Here is a 26,861-nt window from a genome sequence, read left to right as displayed (position 1 = left end):
CCTGAAATCAAACAACCTTAAAGGGCCTAGGCTGGGACTCAGGTCACAGCAACTTATTAACTGCATAAAGGCCAACTTCACAAAAGCAAGGTGGTGCCTTAAGAACTGCCTAACCTTCGGTGAAGTGGCTACTGACCAACAGCCAGGAGGCTGTCTGGGCAGGTGTGTAAAGGCCCAGGAGGAAGGCCTGTTTACGCTCACTTGCACACCAGCCACACTCCTGATGTGATGACCCAGGACTGTGGGAAAGGACACTCTGTCATGGCCATCACTGCACACTCAGCCCCAAGTGTCTCCTACGACTGTGCCTCCTTGAAGTCACCTTCACACACCTGGGAGGATGGATAGGCGGGAACTTAGATAAGCATATGGAAATTAGTTCTATCAGAGAAGGAGGGGTCAGCTTAAGTGGTTAGGAGTGGCCAGAACTGGGAGGACGCCAGACTGTTTGACAAAAAGAAGCACATATAAGAGAAAGTAAAGAAACACCCTGCTTTCAAACACGGGGATCTGTGCACGGGAGCCAGAGACTAAACAAGAGAGAGTGGGATGACCTGGTTCACCCTCCCCCTCCTGAACCTTCTCTGGGCTGCAGCTGGGACCAGCACCTGGACCCGAAGCTCATGCTGTGAGTATGGTGGTTTTTCCAGAGAGGTCAGGGGAGCAGTTCCCCCGGGGCACAGGGGGAAACCTCACACATGGAAGTCTGCTGCGGAGAAAGTGATTGAAACCGGCAATCCACCTGGGTGGCTCAGTGGGTTAAGCCTCTGCCTTCGGCTCAGGTCATGATCTCGGGATTCTGGGATCGAGTCCCGCATCGGGCTCCCTGCTCAGCAGGGAAGCAGGGAGCCTGCTTCCCCTCTCCCTCTGCTGCTCCCCCCACTTGTGCTCTCTCTCCATCTCTCACTCTCTGTCAAATAAATCAATTCGTTAAAAAAAAAGAAAGAAAGAAAGAAAGAAAACGGCAATCACTGTAGGAGTTCCAAGTGGGCAAGTCAGAGTGTGTGCTGCATCCTTCCTGACTGAACCCCGTAAGTGCTTGGAGAGGCCAGTCTATGCATCTTACCTTAGAAGAGGTTAAAATAGTGGTGCAGGAGCAATGGACGGCAGCACAAAGAGAGACGCTCAGAGCTGTTCGGACCAAATGCCACTGCTGGGGGATGTTTGGAACTCACTGAGGACAGCTCATATCCCAGGTCTTCCATATTTTCCATGTAAGACTGAGAAGAAAAGGGGGTGCCTGACTGGCTTAGTTGAGGAGCATGGAACTCTTGATCTCAGGGTTGTGAGTTCGAGCCCCATGCAGAGTGCAGAGATTTAAAAAAAAAAATCTTTTAAAAAGGAAGGTCACCTGGGTGGCTCAGTCAGTTGAGCATCTAACTCCTGCTTTCAGCTCAGGTCATGATCTCAGGGGGGTGGGATCAAGGCCAGCGTTGAGTGCTGCTCTTAGGAAGGAGTCGGCTTGTCCCTTTCCCTCTGTTCCTCTCCCTGCTGGCCCCCAGGTCACTCTCACTCTCTTTCTCAGTCTCTCTCTCTCGTCTCTCTCTCTCTCTCTCTCTCTCAAATAAATAAATAAATAATAAAATCCTTTTTTTAAAAAAAGGACTTTTTTTTTTTTAGGATTTATTTATTTGAGAGAAAGAGAGAGTGAGGTGGGGTGGGGCAGATGGAGAGAGAGAGAGACTCTCAAGCAGACTTCATGCTGAGCACAGAGCTGGACGTGGGGCTCCATCCCAGGACCCTACGGTCAGGACCTGAGCCAAAAGCCAAGAGTTAGACACTTAATCAACTATACCACCCAGGCACCTCCCTGGAAAAAGCTAACTTTAAAATAAAAGAGTGAGAAAAAATTATAAGGAAATCAGTGATTTCTAGGAATTTGCTAAAAATAATATGAAATGGCCATGAGCCATATTGCTGGAACTTCCTAAGTGAGAAGTCACCTTGTTAAACATCAAGGTTGTCTGAGGAGATCCAACATCTAACTGGTCTACCTGGCCTCAAAAGAAAATGTCAATGTTTTCTCCACCTCTCTTTATTTTTTTAAAGAATTTATTTATTTATTTATTTATTTGACACAGAGAGAGAGAGACATCGAGAGACAGAATACAAGCAGGGGGAGTGGGAGAGGGAGAAAGAAGCAGGCTTCCCACTAAGCAGGGAGCCAGATGTGGGGCTTGATCCCAGGACCCCAGGACCATGACCTGAGCCAAAGGCAGACACTTAATGACTCAACCACCCAGGTGCCCCTCCATCTCTATTAGGGACACTAGAGGGTGTCCCTGAAAATGTTAATGCTAACTAATCCTGTCTTCTAACAGAGTGACACACGGGAAACATGTTTCCGAGATGAGAGAGAGTAGATTAGGGGTTCAGTAAATGGCTTTTCTCTTCTCAGCTGTTCCCCCAGCACAGCAGCCCTTGGTTCAGGGCATACAAATGCTCATGGAGAACTCTGTGACCAGCTCAGCCCACCCCAATCCCAGCATCCTGATTGCCATGAACCTGGCTGGAGCCTACGACATGGAGGCCCAGAAGCTCCTAACTGACAAGCTCATGGCCAGTGACAGCGCAGGTGAGAAATCAGAGCCTTTCTACATGCTCCCTGATTCTCCAGGCCCAGATCCCAACTTCACATCCCCACACACACCAGTGCCACCTGTGATTGTTCCTGAATCACCCAAACACCTTTCCCTATGTACCTGGAACGAAAGGTTCATGAAGTCAGAGCATCAGTAGAGTTACACAGGAAAGCAGAATAAGCTCTAGACCAGACATTAAAAAGAGGGGGCTTGCAGCTCTGGCTCCACCATGTATTAACTCTGGAACCTTGAACAGGTCGCAAATCCAGACCAACCTCATGCCTTCATTTGCAAAATGCAGATGATTCTAATAACAAGGACTCTAACAGTAATAATAACAATGATAATAATAAGCAAATCTCTATTCTGCCTACTTCACAGGAGTTGCCTTGAGGATCAAGTTAGATAGTAAAGTTAAAATTATTTTCAGGTATGAGTTTGTATGGGTGCCCATGCTGCTTTTCTGAATAGATACCAGGGATTCCTGATGAAGTTGTCAAGTCACACAGTGGTCACTAGATTAAACCCTCCTTGAACATTTTTCCATACTTCTTTCCTTAAGAAAAACAAGATAAAAAAACTATCTAGAGGTACCTGGCTGGCTCCATGGTGGGAACATGTGACTCTTGATCTCCGGATTGTGAGTTTGAGTCCCAGGCTGGATATAACAATTACTTTAAAAAAAAAAAAAACTTTTTAAAAAAATTATCTAATCGTATTGGGTTTTTTTTTCCCCTCTGACAAGATCTGGTATTTTTTAAGAAGATTTTTTTTTTATTTCTTTTCAGCGTATCAGAATTCATTGTTTTTTGCACCACACCCAGTGCTCCATGCAATACGTGCCCTCCTTAATGCCCACCACCTGGCTCCCCCTACCTACCACCCCCACCCCTTCAAAACCCTCAGGTTGTTTTTCAGAGTCCATAGTCTCTCATGGTTCATCCCCCCCCCCCTCCAATTTCCCTCAACTCCCTTCTCCTCTCCATCTCCCCATGTCCTCCATGTTATTTGTTATGCTCCACAAATAAGTGAAACCATATAATTGACTCTAATCGTATTATTAAAAAATCAAAATGATCTGGAGATCAGATCAGAGAGCTCAGCCCTGACCCCTGGCACACTCTCCCCTGAGAATACCTTTGTGACTGTTTTGTTCTCTCCTCCACAGACCTGACCATTGGTCAACTCGCCCTTACCATCATGGCCCTCAACTCCTCCTGCCGAGACCCTGGGAATAAAGTGTCAGTTCTACAGAGACAAATGGAAAGTTGGCCACCCTCAGGTAAGACCTCAGCAGAAGGGAGAGGAGGATGAGGCAAATGGTCCTTCCTGAGAGTATTAAACCTAGAACTAAAAAGATGGGTGAGGGGCGCCCAGGTGGCTCAGTGGGTTAAAGCCTCTGCCTTCAGCTCAGGTCATGATCCCAGGGTCCTGGGATCGAGCCCCACATTGGGCTTCCTGCTCAGGAGGAGCCTGCTTCTCTCTCTCTCTCTCAGGAGGAGCCTGCTTCTCTCTCTCTCTCTCTCTGCCTGCCTCTCTGCCTACTTGTGATCTCTGTCGAATAAATAAATAAAATCTTAAAAAAAAAAAAAAAAGATGGGTGAGTGGAAAATGAGGGAGGGGATACAAGTTCTCTCCACTCAGGATTCTTTGGCTAACCACACAGTGAGATATTCACTTCGCTTCCAAATGTACTAGAGAAGATCACCATCCTGGGAAACAGACTTATGCCATCACCTGAAGACAGTCATCCTTTTTATCCTCCTGTCCTGCTGGGTGACATTCTTATTCTGAGAAATGTTAAAGTTAGCTTTTGCCAATATGGAGTCTTTCTTTTTTGGACAGGTTTTCTGGAAATTTCTGCTTTAAAGGTTTGACTTTTACCTTTTTCACAGATGTCCTCATTATGGTGAATGTTAATCTTACAGAGACCCTCTGTCCCCTTCCCAGGTCCCAGTGCTCCAGCTTCAAACTTCTATGGGCCCAGTCTGGCGGTCCTGGCATTGTGCCAGGAGAACCCAACAAGAGCCTTACCCATAGCAGCCCGCTTTGCCAAGATCCTGAGGTTTGGTTCCTCCCCCTTCAATACGGGTGAGTTAGTTGCCCCTTCTAAACACTGCCCTAAGCTGGGAATATCAAGGACAGTCAGTGGGGGAGGGGAGCAGGAGGGGAAAGTGGGAGGGGGGGCTTTCCATGGCGGAGGAGCCAAGGGTTATGAAAATGTCTGCAGATGGAAGGCACTGAACAAACATTTGCTGGACATGCGAATTAGGGAATAAGTGAAAGGGAGACAGTAAAACAAAGAAACCAGGGCAACACTTGAAATGTCTGACAATGACAGAATCTCTACCAGGAACATAAATAAGTCACACGAGTCAGCAGTTATTTCTAGACAAATTCTTAAATGATTAAATCAATGTCTAGACTCAAGTCTTATCCTGAAAACTTTTTTTTTTAAGATTCATTTATTTCTGTCAAATAAACAAATAAAATCCTTTATATATATATGTGTGTGTGTGTATATATATATATATATATATATAAAAGATTCATTTATTTATTTTAAAGAGAGGGAGAGCAGGGAGAGGGGCAGAAGGCAAGGGAGAGAGAGAACCTCGAGCTGACTTCACCCTGACCGCAGAGCCAGACACAGGGCTCCATCTCACGACCCTGAGATCATGACCTGAGCCGAAACCAAGTCAGACACTTAAATGACTGCGCCACCCAGGCCCCCTGAACCCTCTCTCTTATCACTACTGATGATTCTACTCTCTGTTCCTCTCGATGTTTCTCCTTATAACATCCTGATATTCTCTTTCTAGTAAACAGATAATCTCTGAACCCTAAACCCATGATGCTCCTCCCCTTCAAGGATACAATGGAACCATGTTACTTCTTCATTCTGTAAGAGGAGCTTTTTCCCCTACAGCACCACGTCCTTTTCTGTCCACCCTTCTGCAGGTCATGATACCTGCCCTGAATAACACCCTCTCTGTGGACATTATCACGTGCCGTTCATTCATGGTCACCTTTCCTCCTTTGGACTCACGAGCAATAGCGTATCTCAGGTTTTGACCCCGTTAGCCACCCTGCCCCTGCAACCTCTCTTGTTTCAGGCAAACTCTCCCATTTCAGTCTCTTTCCGATCATAATCAAGTATTCTAGTGCCCTCCCTGTGGCTCAAGAGCAGACAGGTCTCTGTTTTCCATCTGGGACCTCATGCATTGCTAGGGAGTCTGTCAGTTCAGGAGATTTGACTTCTTGGCCACCAATGGTTTCAACAACACTGTCATCCTTAATGAGGTTATACATTTCAGGTGGTGATTATAGGAGGGGGAAGATCAGAGAAAGAAGTCATCTGGCAAGTCTTTCACTTGTTCTCTCTTGTCCTGCCATAGCTTGCTCATTCAATCCACATACACTTTCCCATGCAAATAATGAAAATGCCCCTGTGCCAGGTGCCCTGGGGGGTGCAAAGTTCCCACCATCCAGTTGCTCACAGAGCACAGTAACAATAAAATAGAGCAGAGAGTGCTGAGATGGCAAAACAGGTCCGAACAACACATGATAAAAAAGCTCAGGAAAGAGGGGCATCTGTGTGGCTCAGTTAAGTGTCCAACTCTGGATCTCAGCTTGGGTCTTGATCTCAGGGTCAGGAGTTTAAGCCCCACATTGGGCTCCATGCTGGGTGTGGAGCCTACTTTTTGAAAAGTTCAGAAAAGAGACTGTACCTGTGGCACTGGGCAGACCAAAGGTTTCACTGAAAGGTGGTGATGGCCGGGCCTTCCAGAACCGGTGAAATTTTTAAAAGATAAACACTGGGACAAGAAAAATGAGACTGAATGAAGCACCAGTCTACATAAATTAAAAACATGAGCCTTAGATCTGGGTTCAGGTCCTGGCACTGCTACTTACCAGCTGTGTGGCCTTGGGCCATTACTTGGCCTCTATGAGCCTCCATTTCCTTATCCCTTCAGTGGAGTTCATTATAGGTCCTATCTCACAGGTTGTCCTGAAGAATAAAGGAGATAATGTAGTTGGAACGCAATAAGCACACAGTAAATGTTAGCTGTTCATATTGTTGGGTGATGGTTGTCTCACCCACCTCCCACCAACCATGATTCACAGACACAGGAGCTATGGCGACCTTGGCTCTGACTTGTATGTACAACAAGATCCCAGAAGGTTCAGATGAAGGTTTCAAAATTCTGTTCAGTGAGGTACTACAGGAAGTCGTGAAGAATGTCAGCATGAGGATCAAAGACAATGGCATCATTGGAGACATCTATAGTACTGGCCTGGCCATGCAGGTAAACACATCACCTATGCTTCTTTGTTGAGCCCATGCCAGTGTGATAAGACTTGATTGTGGGATCAAGACACCAGGCCTCTTACAATTATATCTCTGGGGAAGATAAGCTAGTATGACTTGAGGCAGATTCCTCGTGGTGTTTGTCTCAGTTTCTCTACTGGTAAAACACAGGTGTTAATTCCTTCCTACCTCATAGGTAAAGGGTGAAAATAAAATTATAAGAATTCCTTTCTCTTTCTTGGAAAAAAAATAAATCCCAGAAACATATCAGGTTATTACTGACAATGATCAGTGTGTTCATAATAATCATAGATTGATGAGAATTTGATGTATAAAAAATAAGATATTAAAATAGGCCCTCAAAAAAATTAAATTTTCTAATTCCATCTTGCCAGTCAAGTGTTCTTTTTTTAGCCCTTTATCTTGATCCAGAAAATGTAGGCTTATGTTCAACCTGAACACAGGTTGAAACAACCTGAACACAGCAGTGAAAACACCTAAAGCTGACCTGTCAAGCTCCTATAATCTCGACCTCACTGCAACTTCACACAGTGTTCTAAATGGGAATCAGGTGTGTCTGGTACTCTGTCCATACTCAATCCTATGTTTCCCTAGTACAGAACCCAGGCTTGGACTTGGGTTCATAAGATGCTGTTTGATATATCTCCAAATGCAACCCTCACCCCACTGATTAGGGCTGACTAGGGCAGCATCTTCCCATGGAGGACATACTAATGATAGTGGGGAGAGGTAACCAGCTAGAATCAGAAATTAAAGGGTCATCTGTGGTCAAATTGTCTAGTCCAAACTCAGAAGTTCGTGCTCCGAAGTCATAAAATGCCTTATGTGATTCATGGAAAAACTGTACCATGACCTTCTCAACTCAGAAAGCCCAGGAAACAGAGAACCCTGGAGTTACAATGCCAGGCCTAAACCTAATATACCTCTGGAGTCGTGGTAAAAAGAAATCCTTTGGGGGAGAAGAGCAGAGACTGCCCCTGATGTTCCACACATTAGAAATTAGCAAAGGACATGAACAGATTAGAAATTAGTTTATGTTAAACACAAAAGTAAATACAATATGACCACTCCAGTGTGCAGTGTATTGGAGCAACTAATGAGGACAACGTCAGCTTCCATGGCATGTCAAGGTGAATGAAGTTTTGTCATGGAAAAAAAGACTGTTACCACGGCTGAATCATCCAAGAACAATCCTGGGATTCAGGGCTAGAAAGCCTTGTGGAATATCAGAGGCAGTGTGGACGGGATAGAAGATGGGTTTTATCTATGCCTCACTTAAAATAAACTTGCTTCCCCTTAGTGCCAGACAGAGAAATGTTTGCTTTTGCTAGTTAGTTTTATGAATTCCGTTTGGGATTTTCTCACCCACAGGGTACACTCTGATAAGCTGTACCTAAGAATTAAAGCTTTATTTATGAAAAGGCAAGACCTCATCCTTATCCGATATCATAGGTCATATGTATTTCTAATCAGTTAGGATACATAACTTCTCCTTACTCGAGCTATGGCACATAACGAGAGCTTACCCAAGCAGCCTGAAGTCTGAAATTACCAGATATCTAAGACATGACTTTTTTTCTAATTTAAAATGTTCTTCTGTGGAAAAGCAAAGGACTCTCAAGATGTCACAACTTGAGTTTGAATCCCAGATCTCCCACCACTGTGGGCAAGTATTAAATTTTTCTGAATTTCACTTTCCCCATGAAAACAAGGTTGCAAAGGTATTTTTTTTAAAACGTCACAAGCACAATGTGATGCCAATAACTGTTCATGGTTTCTGCCCTTGGAAGAGTGGTGATATTAAGCTTCCTCTCCAGCCTTCATTCATCCTCTTCCAGGATGCCAGTGCCCTTCAAGTAGCCTGGGCCACCCACATGGCTTCCCTAGACCCTCGGGAGGCACTTCCTCTGTTGTAAAATTTCTTCTCTGCTTTCTATCAAGAATCCAAAGCCTTCAAAGTTCTTCTTAACTTGGGGATTTAACTTGGAAAAAGGATATGATAAACATCTTTATGCAAAGCTATTAAGGAGCTCTCATAGGTAATGTGTTATTCCTCTCTAGAGTGTTGGCATTGGTAATGTTTTATCCCAAGGGGATCCATCTTGCTTTTGGGATCTGAGAGGTGAATATGGCAAATGAACAAGATCTGGCTGCTGAGCAGGACCTATCTGAAACCCCTTAAACCAAACTGCCCCGTAAAGTGACCTCTGGCAGAGCAAAGAGGTCTAACAGTGATGGTCATGTCAAAAACTGTCAGGTAGTTCATCAACTGTCTTTGGGTCACAGAGCCATTTCTTTTTTTTTTTTTTTTTCATTTCTTTTCAGTGTAACAGTATTCATTGTTTTTTGCACCACACCCAGTGCTCCATGCAATCTGTGCCCTCTCTAATACCCACCACCTGGTTCCCCCAACCTCCCACCCCCTGCCCCTTCAAAACCTGCAGATTGTTTTTCAGAATCCATAGTCTCTCATGGTTCACCTCCCCTTCCAATTTCCCTCAACTCCCTTCTCCTCTCCATCTCCCCTTGTCCTCCATGCTATTTGTTATGCTCCACAAATAAGTGAAACCATATGATAATTGACTTTCTCTGCTTGACTTATTTCACTCAGCATAATCTCTTCCAGTCCCATCCATGTTGCTGCAAAAGTTGGGTATTCGTCCTTTCTGATGGAGGCATCATACTCCATAGTGTATATGGACCACACCTTCCTTATCCATTTCTGATCTGACTCTCTTCTCTCACTTCCTATTCCAAGCTTCAGGTGAATCAGTCACCAGCAATCTTAAACCACTGACTTACTCTAAGGGTCATGGTCAGCACAACCCTAAAGGGAGGGATGTGGTGATAATAGCTTACCCATTACACATAACAAAATGCTTTTGCTTATTGTCCCACATCTGAACCTCAAATGAACCCACAAAGGTAGGAAGAAATTGTGATTTCTATTTCACTCATGTGATACAAATCTCAGCAAAGTAGAATGAATTGCTTGGAGCATTAACCAAGAACCACTGTGCAGATAACAGAAGTGTTATCTTAATCTTCCCTAGACCCCCAAAAAAATAATTTTTGCTTAAGAAAAAAATGGGGATTGGGGCGCCTGGGTGGCTTAGTGGGTTGAAGCCTCTGCCTTCGGCTCGGGTCATGATCCCAGGGTCCTGGGATCAGTCCTGGGATCAATCCTGGGATTGAGCCCCGCATCGGGCTCTCTGCTCGGTGGGGAGCCTGCTTCCTCCTCTCTCTCTCTGCCTGCTTCTCTGTGATCTCTGTCAAATAAATAAATAAAATCTTTTTAAAAAAAAGAAAAAGAAAAAATGGGGATTTACTATTTCATGTTATAAACTAGAAGGTCCAGGGCTAGATTAAATGGTTTCAGGATTAAGCAGAATAAAGGGCTCAGATTGTGCTTTTAGACACTACTCTTTTTTTATCACTCAGCCCTGGTTTTCCTCACTGTCTCCTATGGCATGGTTTCTTCAAAGGGACTGAAGAAGATGGTCACAGCCCAGTGATTACTTACATGGTCCCAGCTGAATACCCCAGCAGGAGGAAAAGACATGCTTCTCTCTCTGAATGTCTGTATGTCAGGGAAGTATGCTGGCTAGTGGGGTGCCCACTAATCACTGTTAGCAAAAGGATGGCACTCTAGGATTACCCCAGCCCAGGCTATGAGTCCACCCCTGTGGCCAGGCTTGTGGAACCTCTGGCTAACTGTCCTGACATGATCACAAAATATGGAAGAAGTCCACGAAAGGCTATGCAGGACAACACAAAACAAGGAGCACTGCTATGTTTGGATGACCAGATGTCCCAGACTAACACTGATCCTGGAGCTTGCTTTCCCCGGGACTCACCTTCATTCTACATTCGAGAACTGTTTTATACACACATGCTATAAATACAGCAGCCCCAATAGTGTTCCCCAAATCTAACTGGTGCACTGATATTTGTTGTGTGACTTCTGTGACAGACTCTGAGCTAAGAGGTGGAGACGCAGCAGGGAACAAGACAGACAATGTCCCAAACCTTGGGCAGCTCAGTTTTGGACTCTGAGTGATCCCCCAAGATTAGTGATCAAGTATATCTCTTGTAAAGCTTATAGAGGCCAACTCTCAGCTATGCCTAATCAACCTCTCATTCCCTCTCTCTCCTGCCCCCAGGCTCTCTCTGTAACACCTAAGCAACCTAACAAGGAGTGGAAGTGCCAGAAGACCATGGACACAATACTTCAGGAGATTGAGCAGGGGAAATTCCACAATCCCATGTCCATTGCCCAAATCCTCCCTTCCCTGAAAGGCAAGACATACCTGGATGTGCCCCATGTGTCCTGCAGCCCTGGTAAGAACTCTTAACATCTGCCTTTCCTTATATCGTAAAGTAGTGGCTCCTTACGTGGATCAGTTTTAAGTGGCACACAGGCTTATTACGTAGGCAGAGCCACATCTGATATCCAATCCCCAAGTGTTGTGTGCTAACACACAGCCATGGCAGCCTGTTCTCAGAATTTAGCCCCCATGTCTACTTCACTCAGTACACATTAAGTGAACACCTACTATACACATAGCATTTTGTGAGATGCTGGTGAAGAGGGGACATCCATGGTCCTAACAATCAGATGATACATAACTTCCTTCATTCGTTTGACAAATGCACCAAACCTTATGCACTATCTTATGATACCTGCTCTTTACAAGGTCAGGATACAGATATGTAGACAAAAACTACAACATTTGGAAGAATGAAATAAGTATTACATAGAAATAGAAGCCACATGTAGTGCATAGCAAAGAAAGTGTGACCAATCATTGAGCTGGTCTGAGACACTTATGAGAAAAAGAGTTGGATTTTAAGCCCAGATTTGGGGATCTAAATACAAGGCCTTGGTGCTCCTGGCACACCAAAGGAATGGGGTGGAAACGAGGCATTAATATGCCTTTTTATTTTAAATATCTCTATTTTAGCCAATTAAAAATATAATATAGGGCTACTTAAAAATTCAAACTTTGTAGAAATATGCACAAAGAAAGTGGGAGTCCTGCATAAAATTTTATCTCTCCAGTGATAAGGAGTCTTGGCAAAGATAGCTCCAACTCCTCCTTCTAGACAAATACTAGTATAGAGTACTGATGTCTTATGTTACATGGATTTGTTGAGATAAGCAGAGATTACTAAATTCCTTGCCTATCTCAGTACAGAGTCTATACAGACTGTAATCAAGCAACCCAATCCTAATCACACCAAACACAGCTACATTCACCGAACTCCTTAGGCTGCTTCCCAGTGATTTCCCAACCCAGACAAGGTGGCCATGGAATCTTTCCAAGGACTCTACACTATAGTTGCCCGGGTGTTTTGTTAGATGGTCTGAAACTTACTACCTTTGTTTGCAGATTCACGTTGTTACCAAAAATCCCACAAATCCACAGAACTCAACCAAGTAAAACACATGACTTAGGGCTAACCATCCTCCCTTCTGGTTATAAATTCTTTTTTTTTTTCTAAAAATTTTATTTATTTATTTGACAGAGAGAGAGAGAGAGATCATAAGGAAGCAAAGAGGCAGGCAGAGGGTGGGGGGGAAGCAGGCTCCCCGCTGAGCAGAGAACCCGATGCATGGCTCAATCCCAGGACCCTGGGATCATGACCTGAGCAGAAGGCAAAGGCTTTAACCAACTGAACCACCCAGGTGCCCCTGGTTATAAATTCTTTTAACAAAACTAATGTTCAATATAAAATGAGCCATCTCCACATCACTCGGCTTCAGGGAAATACACATCAAAACCACAGTGAGATACCACCTCACACCAGTCAGAATGGCTAAAATTAACAAGTCAGGAAATGACAGATGCTGGCAAGGATGCAGAGAAAGGGGAACCCTCCTACACTGTTGATGGGAATGCAAGCTGGTCCAACCACTCTGGAAAACAGCATGGAGGTTCCTCAAAAAGTTGAAAATAGAGCTACCCTACAACCCAGCAATTGCACAACTGGGTATTTACCCCAGAGATACAAATGCAGTAATCCGAAGGGGCACGTGCACCCGAATGTTTGTAGGAGCAATGTCCACAATAGCCAAACTATGGAAAGAACCTAAATGTCCATCAACAGATGAATGGATAAAGAAGAGGTGGTATATATACACACAATGGAATACTATGCAGCCATCAAAAGAAATGAAATCTTGCCATTTGCGATGACGTGGATGGAACTAGAGGGTATTAGGCTTAGCGAAATAAGTCAATCAGAGAAAGACAACTATCATATGATCTCCCTGATATGAGGAAGTGGAGATGCAACATGGGGGGCTTGGGGAGTAGGAAAAGAATAAATGAAACAAGATGGGATCAGGAGGGAGACAAACTATAAGAGGCTCTTAATGTCACAAAACAAACTGAGGGGGGCTGTGGGAGGGGGGTTGGGAGAGGGTGGTGGGTTATGGACATTGGGGAGGGTATGTGCTATGGTGAGTGCTGTGAATGAAGTGAGTAAACGTGGCAATTCACAGACCCGTACCTCTGGGGCTAATAATACATTATATGTTTATGAAAAATAAAAAAGATATTCAAAAAAGAAAAGAAACAGTTAAAATGAGCCATCAGCTCTTCAGCTATGAGCAATTCTCTAGATTGGAAATGAGAGCTTCATAGATCACATGAGTTCCTCAGAACCACACACAAAGGACACAAAATCTTTGCCATTTCTTGAAATTTTTCTTTAGGATAAGTTGCCAATAACAGAGATTTTTGCACCTATAATAAAAGCCCTGTAATCATTAACAAATGTGGCCTCTTCGCTCTTCACAGGTGTTCAAGTGCAACCAACTCTCCCCACTCAACCCAGCCCTGTTCCCACCACAGCATCCAACATCACCATCATATACACCATAAATAACCAGTTGAGGGGGGTGGGTCTGCTCTTCAATGAGACCATGGACATTAGTGTGAAAAGTGGATCAGTACTACTTGTTGTCCTAGAAGAAGCACAACGCAGAAATCCCACGTTCAAGTGAGTGCTGTATGCAATGTTCACCATTCTCCCCAAACCTCACCTGAATTCCCATTCTCTCCCTCCTTCCTTCATTTTCTTTCTTTTTTTTCCTTCTGATAATTTAACATCATTTCATCCCCCCTTGAGAAGCGTGCAATCCAGTAACTATCAAAGCTGGCTCAGGAAAATTCAATCGCCCCAGTCAACATACGATGGAGTTTTACAAACAGGAATTCAAAGCGGGGAGAGAGTCTATTGTGGGTTAGAACAGTCCAGGAAGGCTTGTGGCTTTGGAGCCCATTCGAAAAATAAGTATTGTTGGGAAGATGGGGAAAGATGGTATTCTAGAAAGAGGGCATGGCTAGGACAAAGCATTTGAGACAGGAATAAGCAAGGACTTCAAGGTCAGTGGGTAGGCCAGCTTGACTAGAGAAGAGAATAGGGGACTGAATCAAGTGAGTAACCTGTAAGGATAGGCTGGGAGATACAAAGTCTGAAAAACCAGGTTAAGGAGATCAGACTTCCTATTAGAGAAAGCACTGCAAGTTTTTAACTAAGAAAAGTCACGCTGTAAAACGTTAATTGGTTTGAGAATGGGAGACAAGGAGGAGATCTGGGGCTAGCCTGAGGTAATGAATCTGTGAGGTGATGAAGACCTCTTCTAGGATAAACAGACTCACACCAAGGAAGACGCCACTTGGCTCTGTGATTACTGGAAGCGGCAGTAGAGAGAAGCTTCCAAACTTTTTTTTTTTTTTTAAAGATTTTATTTATTTGACGGAGAGAGAGGAATCACAGCTAGGCAGAGAGGCAGGCAGAGAGAGAGAGAGGAGGAAGCAGGTCTCCCGCGGAGCAGAGCCTGCTGTCCACAGCCCAGCTCCGTAATTCCCTGACTGCCACAGACAGGTCAGGACAAAAGTTGCATTTCAAGAATACTTAGGTTTTAAATACCCTCGGAATATACCTTACTACTTCTCTGAGCTTAACTATAATTTTGCCTGATTTTTCTTTTTCTGACCGTGCATGTCATGAATACATACAGTGGACCGTTGGGGGGTGATGTATAACGAGCAAAACCTCTAAAACTAGTAGTACACTGTCTGTTAATTAATTGAATTCAAATAAATTTTTTAAAAATGGAACAAGACAAAGCATGTACAATATGTCCATAATGTAATCACTGTTGACATTTCTTTATGATTTGGTACATGTTTTCTTCTGTGCATGTTATAGATATCTGTGACCCCTCACATGGGTGGGATAGTTATTTCATGTAAAATTTGTGTCCCACATTTTCACCTAAAAATTGTTGCGTGAGCATTTTTAATGTCACTTAAAAGTGTGGGAAAATACAATTTTGTCAATGCCAAAAAAAAAAAAATTCAGTCTTGAATATTCATCTCATCACTCATGTAAGTATTCACCCATTGTTAGGCGTTTAAATTTGCTTATTGATAGGTTTTTTTAAAAAAACCCATTCACTTAAATATCATTTAGTACCAAGTGAAGTAATTTCATATCCATTAGTCATTAGCAATTTCTCTTTTTTTTTGGGGGGGGGAAATATGTGCAAACATATATTTAATTAGGGCTTACATCCAGATTATATGAAGAACTCTCGAAATCCAGCAAGAAACAACTCAATTTCAAAGATGCCCAAAATATTTGAATAGACAATATCAAAGAAAATACAGAGACAACAAATAAGCACATGAAAAATATTCAACACCATTAGTAATTAAGGAAATACAAATTTAAATTACAATGACTATACATCTATTAGAATTAAAATCAAAATGACTGACCATACAGATTTTGACTTAGATCTGAAGGGACTGAAATTTTTTTTTCAATTTATTTATTTTCAGAAAAACAGTATTCATTATTTTTTCACCACACCCAGTGCTCCATGCAATCCGTGCCCTCTATAATACCCACCACCTGGTACATTTTTTAAAATAAACATATTTTTAATTTGCATTAATTTTATTTCTACCTAAAGGGAGACATTTTTTTAACTATGTTCGGTTAGCCACTGTATAGTACATCATTAGTTTTTGACTAGTTTTCAGTGATTCATTAGTTATGTATGACACTCAGTGCTCATCACAACACATGCCCTCCTTAACACCCATCACCAGGTTACCCCACCCCCCACTCCCCTCCCCTCTGTAACTCTGTTTGTTTTCCAGAAAAGCAACTGATTCCTGCACATTAATTTTGTATCCTGCCACACTGGTGAATTGCTCTATGAATTCTAGTAATTTGGGGTTACTTTATGTGGATGACATGATACTTCAAGGCTTTTATATGATCTCTAAAGTATTTAGAATGTCTCTGTCCATTCACCTTAACCCCTTATTGCCTGACATAAATGAGGTTAATCACATGTGTTTTTATTCTTACAGATTTGAAACCACGATGACATCCTGGGGCCTTGTCGTCTCTTCTATCAATGATATCACTGAAAGTGTTCATGAGCGGACATACTGGCAATTCCTTAGTGGCAAGACACCTCTGAATGAAGGTGAGAAAAGGAAAGGAATCTGGGACTTTCTTCCATAGTCTGCACGCTGCTTCCTTTCATTTACCTATTTAATTCATTCATTCATTTAATCAAAAACTGTGAGACTGTATATCTCACATGTAAGATATGTGAGATACTTGTGTATACAGTGATAAAATATACATGTACATGTACACATGTATTATGAATATATATATTCATATATATGAATTGACTTGATTGAATAACAGATAAATGATGAGTAGGTAGATGGATGATAGAACAGGTGGCTGGCTTTCTAAAATAGCTTTTTCGAAAATGAAGAATCCTGACTCCATCCTGAACCAATAGGGACATATCCAGTGACCAAGAAAAGTGAATTGAACTACTTAAAGCAATAGGAGCTGAAAAAGGAAAACCCAGATAACATGAGAGACAAATAATAATAATAATAATAATAATAATAAAGGTAGAAAAAGTAGTATGTGATCCAAGAAGATGGCTACTTTAGGATTTAAAAATTAAATATCATCATGTAATATAAAACCACAGTGACTTCACAGCCCGGGGGAAACAAATATGAGGAAGGGGAAACCTAGCTCTTCGTGCAGTGATGTTATCGTATGCCACATGTCAACTCTATAGATATCAGTGATTCTCTTTTTACAGAGAGAGAAACTTAAGTCTCGGAGGTGTTAAAGGTACTTGACAAGTCCTGCATCTAGGGTGGGACTGAGCGATCATCCAGACCACGCTTCCAAACTGTAGCATGACTGTCCTTCCCCCACAGCTTCACTCAGCATTAATTTTTCCTCTTGCTCTAATGTTTTTTAAAAATCTCCAAATAGAAGAAGGTTTATGCACATTTTTGTGAGGAAGAGGCAAGTATAAAATTCAGACTTTAGCAAAACCTTAACATCCTTTAAAATTTTGCACAAATACTAAAAATAACTCTAAGTTAAAGAGCCATGTGTGCTATTTTGTCTAAGGAAGATGTTCACTAGTTAAAGGATGTTAATCGTCACCGTGCAGGGAGATGTGAGGCCACGTAGGGTCACAGCAGAGCTGAGGCTGCGGCTTTGTAAGATGCTTCATTATCCAAGATTACGATGGGAGAGATGTTTTCTTAGAGTCTGTCAGGTACGTAACAAAATCTGGCCAGTCAGAATTTGTTGAATTGCAGCAAAACACATAATAAAGACCTCAAGGTTACATAAGGGTTGGTTAGAAGCCCCTTCTCCTACTTACTAGCTGCTTTAGGCAAGGAGTGAATCTTCTCAGAACCCGTTTCCAGAGCTATGAAATGAACACAGTAATAGCCATGTCTTGGGTTAGTGTGGAAATTAGAAATAACATGTTAAAATGAGTAAGTACAATGTCTCCTGCATAGCACGCACTCACAAATGCTCAGTATAAGTATTATTAGTTGTCCTATCACCTGCATCTCCAGAATTGCCCAGGAACCTAAATCAGGGTCAGTCTCTTGTCTGCCAATCACCTTTCTTCTCTGGGGAAAGAAGGGGAAACAGAAAGGCCTCTGAGATCCAAAAAGTTCTCAGAAAGATCTTATTCTTTCTGATGCCCGGTGACTGCCCTGAAACACAAGAATTCTCAACCCACTGCCCTTCCCTAAATTTGGCAAAATCTTCAAAAGTGAACATGAGTTCCTACCTCGAATGTTCTAAACCTGGCTTAACTAAGTCATTTTCTTGCACACTTACCATGTGTCAGGTACTATATTGGGCATCTGGCAGTCATTATTCCTAATCCTGCAATGATTCTTTGGGGTAAATGTTATCAGTGCAGTTTTAGACATGAGGCAAAGGAGGATCTCACAATTTAAGGGGCTTGTCCAAAGACATGCTCCATGTGGCAACTCTAAGCCTGGAAACAAAGACTCCCTAAATCTCAATTCCATGCTCTTCCATAGTCATCAAACGGCCCATTGCACTCTGGGATGATTTTCCTCCTCTAGCAAGGGGGCTGGTCCTTTGGGAGGTGGGCGTGGTTACATGCATCATGGTCTCCTCATGTTCTTCTCTGCTTGTTTCCAGGAGTTGCCGACTACAAACCCGCCGACCATGAGCACATCACGGCCAATTTCACAAAGTACTAAGGACAAGGTGCGTTCAGGTTCTCTCAAACATCTTCAAAAGATGGTGGAATTTTTGTTCGCTTTATTCCAAGTCTATGCAAAAATACCCTGGATATCTACAATGCCGCTATATTCCTGTGAGAAACACAGAAACCACTATGTAGAATAAATGATTCAAACTTCCCAGGAGTCTTAACATCTGTGACCCATGAAAAAAGGTCCAGCTTCTCAAGGCAATGACTGCCAGTCATCATTTAAACCTAGAATGGGGGGAGGAGAGAGAGCCCAGATGATGTCTTTGGAGTTCATTCTGATCTTCGTGATTAATTAACAAATGGATTCCTTTATTTCTACAAATGAAATGATATATATTAAAAACTCCTATTTTTTAAAAAAACTATTTTTGTTCCTTATACCAAGTACTATTTTTCAAATCGCTTAGTGAAATGACCAAAATTATTTCATGAGTCTCCCAGATGGTTGAGAACTAGGTAAATCATGTTCATACTCTCCCCTTGTATTTCTAGTGTTCATTCTGGGTAAAATTAGTTTAAAATGTATATTTTTATATAATTTTTAGGTAAATACACACATTTAATATGTAAGTATAACCTACAGTATGTAATATAAAATTTGATATCTATTTTATATTTGATACCTATTTTATATATTAAGTATAAGTATATATTTAAAATCCCACACCACACATATGACATATGTATTTTACACAGTAAATAGAAATACAGATCTATAACCACACCCTATACCTACATTTGAAAGAAAAATTAAGCTTTCAAAGACAGTCATAACTCTAATCTCTGCTGGTAGGAGTCAACACTGGTACCAACTTTCCAGTGAAGAATATGAAAATTTTATCAAAAGACCTAAAACAGACTCAACCACAACCTCCAAAATCCCAATTTTGAAAAGTATACAAAGGAGGGAATCACAATAGGGCACAGATATACAAGAAACAAAATGTGTGCTGAGGCAATTAGAGAGCAAACCCTAGAGATGCAGACTCAGTACATTTCCTGAACTGACCCCAAGGCAGAGATTCACCTGCCCCATTGCAGGTCTCCGCACCGCCTCCCCCCCCCGCTGCTCAGAGCAAGAGCCTACCCTCTGGCAACTGGGGCTCCTGGGAGAAGGAGGTGTGAGCCACCAGCCCAAGCCCTCATACCATTAGGTACATCACTGAACCCCAGGAAAAGCCAGCGCTGGTGCTGTGATGGAAGGTACCCTCTGGGGGTGTGAATAAGTGATCTCTCACAACATGCCCTGATATTCATAATATAGAAAACATGCAAACAGCCTACATGCCCAAAACAGGGCAATGGAGAGATAAACCCTGGAGGATCCATATGCTGGGATACTTAAAAGTCACTGAAATTCTTAAGTCCACATATGACTGAGGACATACAGTATCTATCTTTCTCTGACCGACTTCACTTAGCATTATACCCTCTAGAGCACCCATGCTGTTGCACATGGCAAGATTTCATTCTTTTTTATGGGTGAGTAATAGTCCATTGCATAGCTACACCGCATCTTCTTTATCCATCATCCACGAATGAACAGCTGGGCTGCTTCCGTAATTTGGCTATTGTAAATAAAGCTGCTATAAACATAGGGGTGCATATATTCGTTTGAATTAGCATTTTCATTTTCTTTGGGCAAATACCCAGTAAAGGAATTACTGGCTTATATATGGAATTTAAGAAACAAAACAAATGAAGAAAAAAGAGACCAAAAAACAGACTCTTAACTAGAGGGAACAAACTGGTATTGCCAGAGGAGAACTGGGGGTGGGGATGGGTGAAATAGATGGAGAGGGTTGAAAATACACTTATGGAGGGGCGCCTGGGTGGCTCAGTCTGTTAAGCATCTGCTTTCAGCTCAAGTCATGATCCCAGGCTCCTGGGATCAAGTTCCACATCAGGTTTCATTGTTCAGAAGGGAGCCTGCTTCTCCCTGTCTGCCACTCCTCCTGCTTCTGCTCAGTCTCTCTCTCTCTAATGAATAAGTTAAAAAAAATTTTTTTAAATGTACACTGAGACACCTAGGTGGCTCAGTTGGCTGAGCATCTGCCTTCAGCTCAGGTCATGATCCCAGAGTCCTGGGATCAAGTCCCACATTGGGCTCCTTGCTCAGCAGGAAGTCTGCTTCTTGCTCTGCCTGTTCTGCCTGCAGCTTTCTGTGCTCCTGCTCTTTCTGACAAATAAATAAATAATCTTAAAAAAATTAAAAAAAAATTTTTTTTAAAGGTACAGTTATGGAGATCAGCATTGAGCAATGTATGAAGTGTTCAATCACTGCTTGTATACCAGATACTAATATAACAGTGTATGTTAATTATACTTTTTTAAAAAGTTAATTAATTTTTAAAAAGTATAAAAATTAATTTTTTTAATATTTTTATTTTTATGGGGGGGAGGGGCAGAAGCCCAAGAAGACCCCACACTGAGTTTGCAGCCAGACCAGGGCTTGATCCCATGACCTTGAGATCATGACCTGAACTGAAATCAAGAGCCAGATGCTCAACCCGACTGAGCCACCCTGGCAGCCCTTTTAAATTTATTTTCTTAACTGTCAGTAAAATTTGTGCCAGAGATAAATACTTGCTGACATAGAAAGACATTCATGATCACCCTGATGCCATCCATGCCAGAGTATTAGAATGGTTAACTGTGATGGAATTACTGGTAACTGATTTTGTTTGTTTGCTTCTCTAGTGTCTACATTCTCTCCATTCGATACAATAATTGGACTAGAAAATGGGAAAAATTACTTTTAACAAAGATGACTTTTTTATTTATCAATAAATTAGGCAATGAAAGGAAGGGGTGTGTGTGAGAGAGAGAGAGGGAACCACTGTCCCCCAACTTTTGCAATGAACTGGGTGTGTTTATTTGTATTGGCAAGGATGGCGGACAGGTGAGCAAGCTGACAATGGCTCTATGACACCGATTCCACTTTGAGGAAGTGCTGTAATAAAATGTAGTCTGTGTGTGTTCATTGCTGCAGAACTGTCCAAGCATGGGTTTGGTAATGCTTTGAGAGACTATCATAAGTGTTTTTGCGACCTCTACTGGCCATGGATGGTAAAGCCTAAACTTCCTTCAGGGAAGTGGTCAATTTTCTGCGTTACTGTTTCTGTGAAGATGCAGGGGAGAGGTGGGAAGATTGTTACCAAATCAAACTGTACTTTCCTTTAACTAGATATACTAATGATGTATGCCAAGTTTGCGACTGAAGATCACACCCTGATGAGGAAGTGGAACTACAGAGAGCCTCCTCTAGCCCCTTCCAACTAAGATCCTGTAAGTCTTTGAAACGACAAAGAATCTTGCTCAGAAGCGCAAACGCCTTTGAGATTTCGAAGAAGAAGAAGAGGAATAACAACAACAACAACAAGAATCCTGGCCAAGAAAATAAAAATAAAAAGGGAGAAAGACTAGAACAAAATAGTTCCAAATTCTCTCTTGAAGACCAAACATGCAAAACAGCCATGATGTTTTTTGGACAGTAAAGTGAATTTGACCAAACATATAAAAATATGTAATAAAGTCGCGATAATTAAAACAGTCTAGCACTGGTTTCAGATCAGGGAGAGCAAGGGAATGGAATAAAATGTTAAAAAATATATTACGTGAGAATTTAGCATATTATAAAATCACATGTTTTTTAAAGATTTTATTTATTTAGAGAGAGAGTGTGAGCCTGCATTAGCAGGGAGGGGCAGAAGGAGAGAGAGAGAATCATAAGCAGGCTCCATATTCAGCACGGAGCCCAGTGCAGGCATCCACTTCATGGACCTGAAATCATGACCTGACCTGGAATCAAAGATCCAACACTTAACTGACTGAGCCACCCAGGGACCCCAAAACATCACATATGAAATGAGAATTTTCAGCTTGCCAAAGGACATCCTCACTTCTGGCCTTATAAGCATATTAGCAAAGTCAAAAACTCTTAAGAAAAGAAAGATTTTACTGCATGAAAATTTAAAACTTAAAGGATATAATAAAATGAATAATATAATAAAATTAGAGGATATAATAACACTGTAAAAAACTGAATCATATACAAACAAGAGTTAATATGATCAATATATAATAAGCTTTTAGAATTGACAAAAAAGAAACAGTACATTTGAATCATAGAGAAAGTACACAAACAAATCACATACGAAAAAACGGACAAACATAAAAAAAAGGTAGGAGAAAAGTTCAACATCACTAGTCATTGAAAATTGCAAACTAATGTATATCCAGTGTGTAAATTATATGAAGTAGGACTCAGAAAATGATATTGGAAATCAACCTTAGGAGTGCCTGGAGGGCTCAGTCTGTGGAGTATGTGGCTCTTGATCTCAGGGTTGTGAGTTCGAGTCCAGACTAGGGGTAGAGATTACATAAAAATAAAATCTTTCGGAAAAAAAAAAAAAAAAACTTTAGGTTACCCTGCTCCTACTTACCCAAACTCCAAACCAACTTTGTAAGGCTGGGGGGGGGGGGGTTCTGTATTTTCTCAGTTCTCTGACTTAAAAAGAAAAAAAGAAAGAAAAAAGATAATTCTGATTTCAGTAACTAAAATGCCCAATACTGTGTAATAATCACAACTCTGAATTCCGTCTAACAGTGAAGCTGCCTCCCTCTGCTAGTTCAGGCCTGCTCCAGATAGGGTGACTGTAGCGGAAACAAAATGGGAATGAGTTCGGGTGGGGGGGGGTCTCTATTTTCTCACTTTGCTCTTTTACCCGTCATGTAAGATCTCTCCTGCCCCTCATCTCTCACCTCTGTTGCTAACCCCTCTGGGAAGACTGGCATAGCACCTGATATGGGTTGAAGTATGTCCACCTCCCCCCTGACCAACCAATATGTGTTGGAGTCCCAATCACCCCCTCGACCCCCCATTCCCCACTTCTGCCCCCATTCACTGTACCTCAGAATGTGACATTGTTACGAGATGTATGTCCACCTCCCCCCTGACCAACCAATATGTGTGGGAGTCCCAATCACCCCCTCCACCCCCTATTCCCCACTTCCACCCCCATCCACTGTACCTCAGAATGTGACATTGTTAGGAGAAGGGGTCTTTACAAAGGTAATCAAGTTAAAATGAGGTCAATAGGGTGAGCCCTAATTCAATAGGACTACTGTTTAATAAAATGGGGAAATTTGGACACAAAGACACATATGAAAGAAGAGAGAAAGGGAGAAGATGGAGAAGATGGCCATCCACAAGCTTGGGAAAGAAGTCTAGAACAGCCCTCTCCTCACAGCCCTCAAAAGGAACCAATTCTGCTGACAGAATTTTAGACTTCAGGCTTGATTTTAGACTTCAGGCTTCCAGAAATGTGAGGCAATAAACTTCTGTTGTTTAAGCCCCCCCAGTTTGGCGTACTTGGTTAGAGCAGCCCTAGCAAAATGATACAGCACCCAACAGTAGTTGACTCAGCTCCTGGTAGAGTTTGAAGTACACTCATTCTCTCACGGGTGCTTTCTGGATTCTTCAGAGAAACACACACACACACACACACACACACACACACACACACCCTACCCTAACTGCTGAGGCTCTATCTTGATGCATGCAAATCCATCTCTGCTGAATGACTGGCTGGTTGCATACAAGTCTTCCCTCAGGCCCTAGACATCCATCATTTCATCTCTTCCAGCATCTTTCTCCTTGCTTCTCAGTGGGGGCCTGTTAGATGGGATATAAGAAATCCCTAAACCAACACACTGCCTGGGGGTCCATGTCTGGTGAAGAAGGTATGCACACCTTTGACCCACCATCAATGGAAATGTAACTAATTCCCAATTGCAGCCCTCTACTTTGCATCAAACCTCCAAACACAGACTTTTGTCAAACACCAATCCCTCTCAAACAGTGGGCCCATATCAAGCTGAGTGGTCTTGAATGCTCTCTCTCATGAAGCTTGATGGAGCACCCCAATCCCGTGCCATTAGAGAGGAACAGTGGAACTCACAATATACCAACAACTCAGTCCAAAGAAATCTTTAATGTAATTTCCAGTCTCCACTTCTTTTCTTTATTTTCCCAGTCCTTTTTACAGTCTGGAAAAAAGTAAAGAGTTAAGAATAACAAAGCCATTTCCTACCACCTCCTTTATAAATCTTGCCCAGGGGGCTCCTGGGTGGCACAGATGGTTAGGCTCCAACTCTTGGTTGTGGCTCAGGTCATGATCTTAGGGTTCTGAGATCAAGTCCACACTCGGCTCATGCAGGCTGCTTGAGATTTCACCCTCTCTGACCTCCCCCTGAGCACTCATGCTCTCCCTTCTCTCAAATAAATAAATAAAATCTAAAATCAATCAATCCATCAGGCCTGTCCAGAAGGCCCAGTACCTCACTCTGGAATGTACAGATTACCACATACACTGGCGCTTCAGGCAAAGTGGAGTCAGACACAATCCTGTTCGAACAGCCTGTTATAAACATAATATTGGGTATAATCTCTCTCCTTTCATATTGGCAGAGCTCTAAACAAAGCTGTGCAAGACAACTCAGCAAGGATGTGGATAATAAGCACTCTGATACATTGTTGGTGAAGATCAGTCCCTTTGGAAATTTCCTTTATCTCTACCCACCCCCCAAGATATATGCTAGCAATCATCATTAGCCCCCTGATCTGCATCTGAAGGGTCTCCTGACTGAGATTTTACTAGACATAGCAAATGACCCCTCAAGCTTCTGGAAACCTTAGAGACTTACACTATCCCTAACCCCCCCTCCCAACTTCCAGGGACATATTCAGTCACTGTTCATAATCCTAATGCAGCTCTTTCTGCCCGTGGGTCCTGTCTCTGTGCTTTAATAAAAACCATCTTTCCTGCCCTGAAAACATCTATAGAAATCTTTCTTGACCGTTTGCTCCCAGAGTCCAAAACACCACATCAGGATCATTGCTCTTTTAGCAAGGCTCTACACCATGTGGAAGCTAAACTCTACACCATACGAAAGTTCTATGCTGGTTTATTACACTATGATATTATGATTAGAATCTGATAAGCTAAAACGCAATCTTTCTTTTAAAGTGAGATAGTGGGCACACATATGCATACACAGACACAGGCAACATGCATGTGGGTGTTATTTATGTCAATAATCAGACCTAAAACTAGGTCTTTCTGTTATCTCATGATTTTAAAATAATAAAGATTAAAAACTGAGATGCCAGGTAATTTTGATACAGGTGGCAAAATATACAAATCCCAGCATATATAGAACTGAATGATCCAAAAACAATGCCTTGTAGCTATACTCTGCTTTTTAAATTTTCAAAGTGCTCCCAGAGGATTGACTCTCAAGTTGCTTAGGCATTAGAATCACTCATGGGGCTTAGTTCACAATAGGAATCCTCAACCCCACCTTTAGAGTTTCTGACTTAGTATGTAGGGACCAGATACTTACATTTATACGAGGGTCTCAGTAACATCTGATGCAGGTGGTCTGAAGACCAACTGTTTGTTGGGAGACTTTACCAAACCTGTTCCAGTAAAAGTAAGAACCTCACAGTTTTTATCACACTAACTGTGTGGCAAATCATTTCATCCCAGAACATCAGTTTCCTGCAAATAAACACAATGGAACTATCAGAAAAGAAGTGTAAATAAAGAGCTGTGAGATTGGAAGGAGAGAAAATCATTTTTAGGGACCAAGGAAGACTTCATGTCCCTCCTACCATTTTCACCCTTTATTCATATTTCTCTTCTGAAACCTTAACATTAGCTATTGTATGCCCATCATATCATCCCTACCTCAACATAAATTCCTAAAGAAAAGGATCACTGATTTTTTTTCCTCTTCGTATCCTCCATAGTACTGGCACCACTCTTGCAAAGAAAAGGGGACATTATTTGTCATAGTTACTATTTAAATGTAATAAATAAATAAATAAATGTAAAACGTTGATTGCTTCTTAAAGTTTGCTTCTTATTCTTTAAAATAAACAAGGAGGTGGAAGTGGGGTGGGGGGTCACCAAGAGTCATAGAAACCAATCCAGAGAGATTGTACTGACACTTTACTTTCTATCCAAGATAAAATTACACAATATTCAGCCTGAGATTTTTAAATGCCTGAGCACATTCAGGTCTCCCACTTTGGGTGGAAGAGAGTAGGGAAGAGCTCTCCAGAATCTGACACTGGCTTGGGAGTGGAGGACAGTGAAACCTTTTCAGAACTGCTCTACACGGACAGAAATGGCTAAAATAAAGTCCATTAACTCTTTTTGAGACAGCTTTTATCAAGAGCGCCTAACGCTGTGGACAGAGAAAGTTCTCCCAGTAACTTTGCAAGCATTAGAGGTTTTAGTTTTTGCCATTT

General features: G+C 42.1%; 1 protein-coding gene across 1 annotated transcript; it reads left to right on the top strand.

The window, feature by feature from the left end:
• The first annotated feature begins 443 nt into the window (after window positions 1-443).
• CBLIF (cobalamin binding intrinsic factor) lies at window positions 444-21,839 on the top strand. The gene is made up of 10 exons (XM_044259389.1): window positions 444-628; window positions 2,399-2,575; window positions 3,751-3,864; window positions 4,533-4,673; window positions 6,711-6,892; window positions 11,079-11,256; window positions 13,722-13,923; window positions 16,314-16,432; window positions 18,466-18,534; window positions 21,729-21,839. The coding sequence occupies exons 1-9, from the start codon at window positions 550-552 to the stop codon at window positions 18,525-18,527; spliced, it is 1,254 nt and encodes a 417-aa protein (XP_044115324.1). The 5' UTR covers window positions 444-549; the 3' UTR covers window positions 18,528-18,534; window positions 21,729-21,839.
• Window positions 21,840-26,861: the final 5,022 nt, after the last annotated feature.

Source organism: Neovison vison, chromosome 7, assembly GCF_020171115.1.
Source record: "Neovison vison isolate M4711 chromosome 7, ASM_NN_V1, whole genome shotgun sequence".
In the NCBI taxonomy this organism is placed as follows: Eukaryota; Metazoa; Chordata; class Mammalia; order Carnivora; family Mustelidae; genus Neogale; species Neogale vison.
The sequence above is the reverse complement of the archived record's forward strand: the minus strand, read 5'-3'. Positions and strand labels throughout refer to the sequence as shown.

Coding starts and splice junctions, on each gene's coding strand:
- CBLIF (XM_044259389.1), top strand. CDS start 550: ATGACCTGGTTCACCCTCCCCCTCCTGAACCTTCTCTGGGCTGCAGCT. Junction 2,576..3,750: donor CATGGCCAGTGACAGCGCAG/GTGAGAAATCAG, acceptor TCTCCTCCACAG/ACCTGACCATTGGTCAACTC. Junction 3,865..4,532: donor GGAAAGTTGGCCACCCTCAG/GTAAGACCTCAG, acceptor TCCCCTTCCCAG/GTCCCAGTGCTCCAGCTTCA.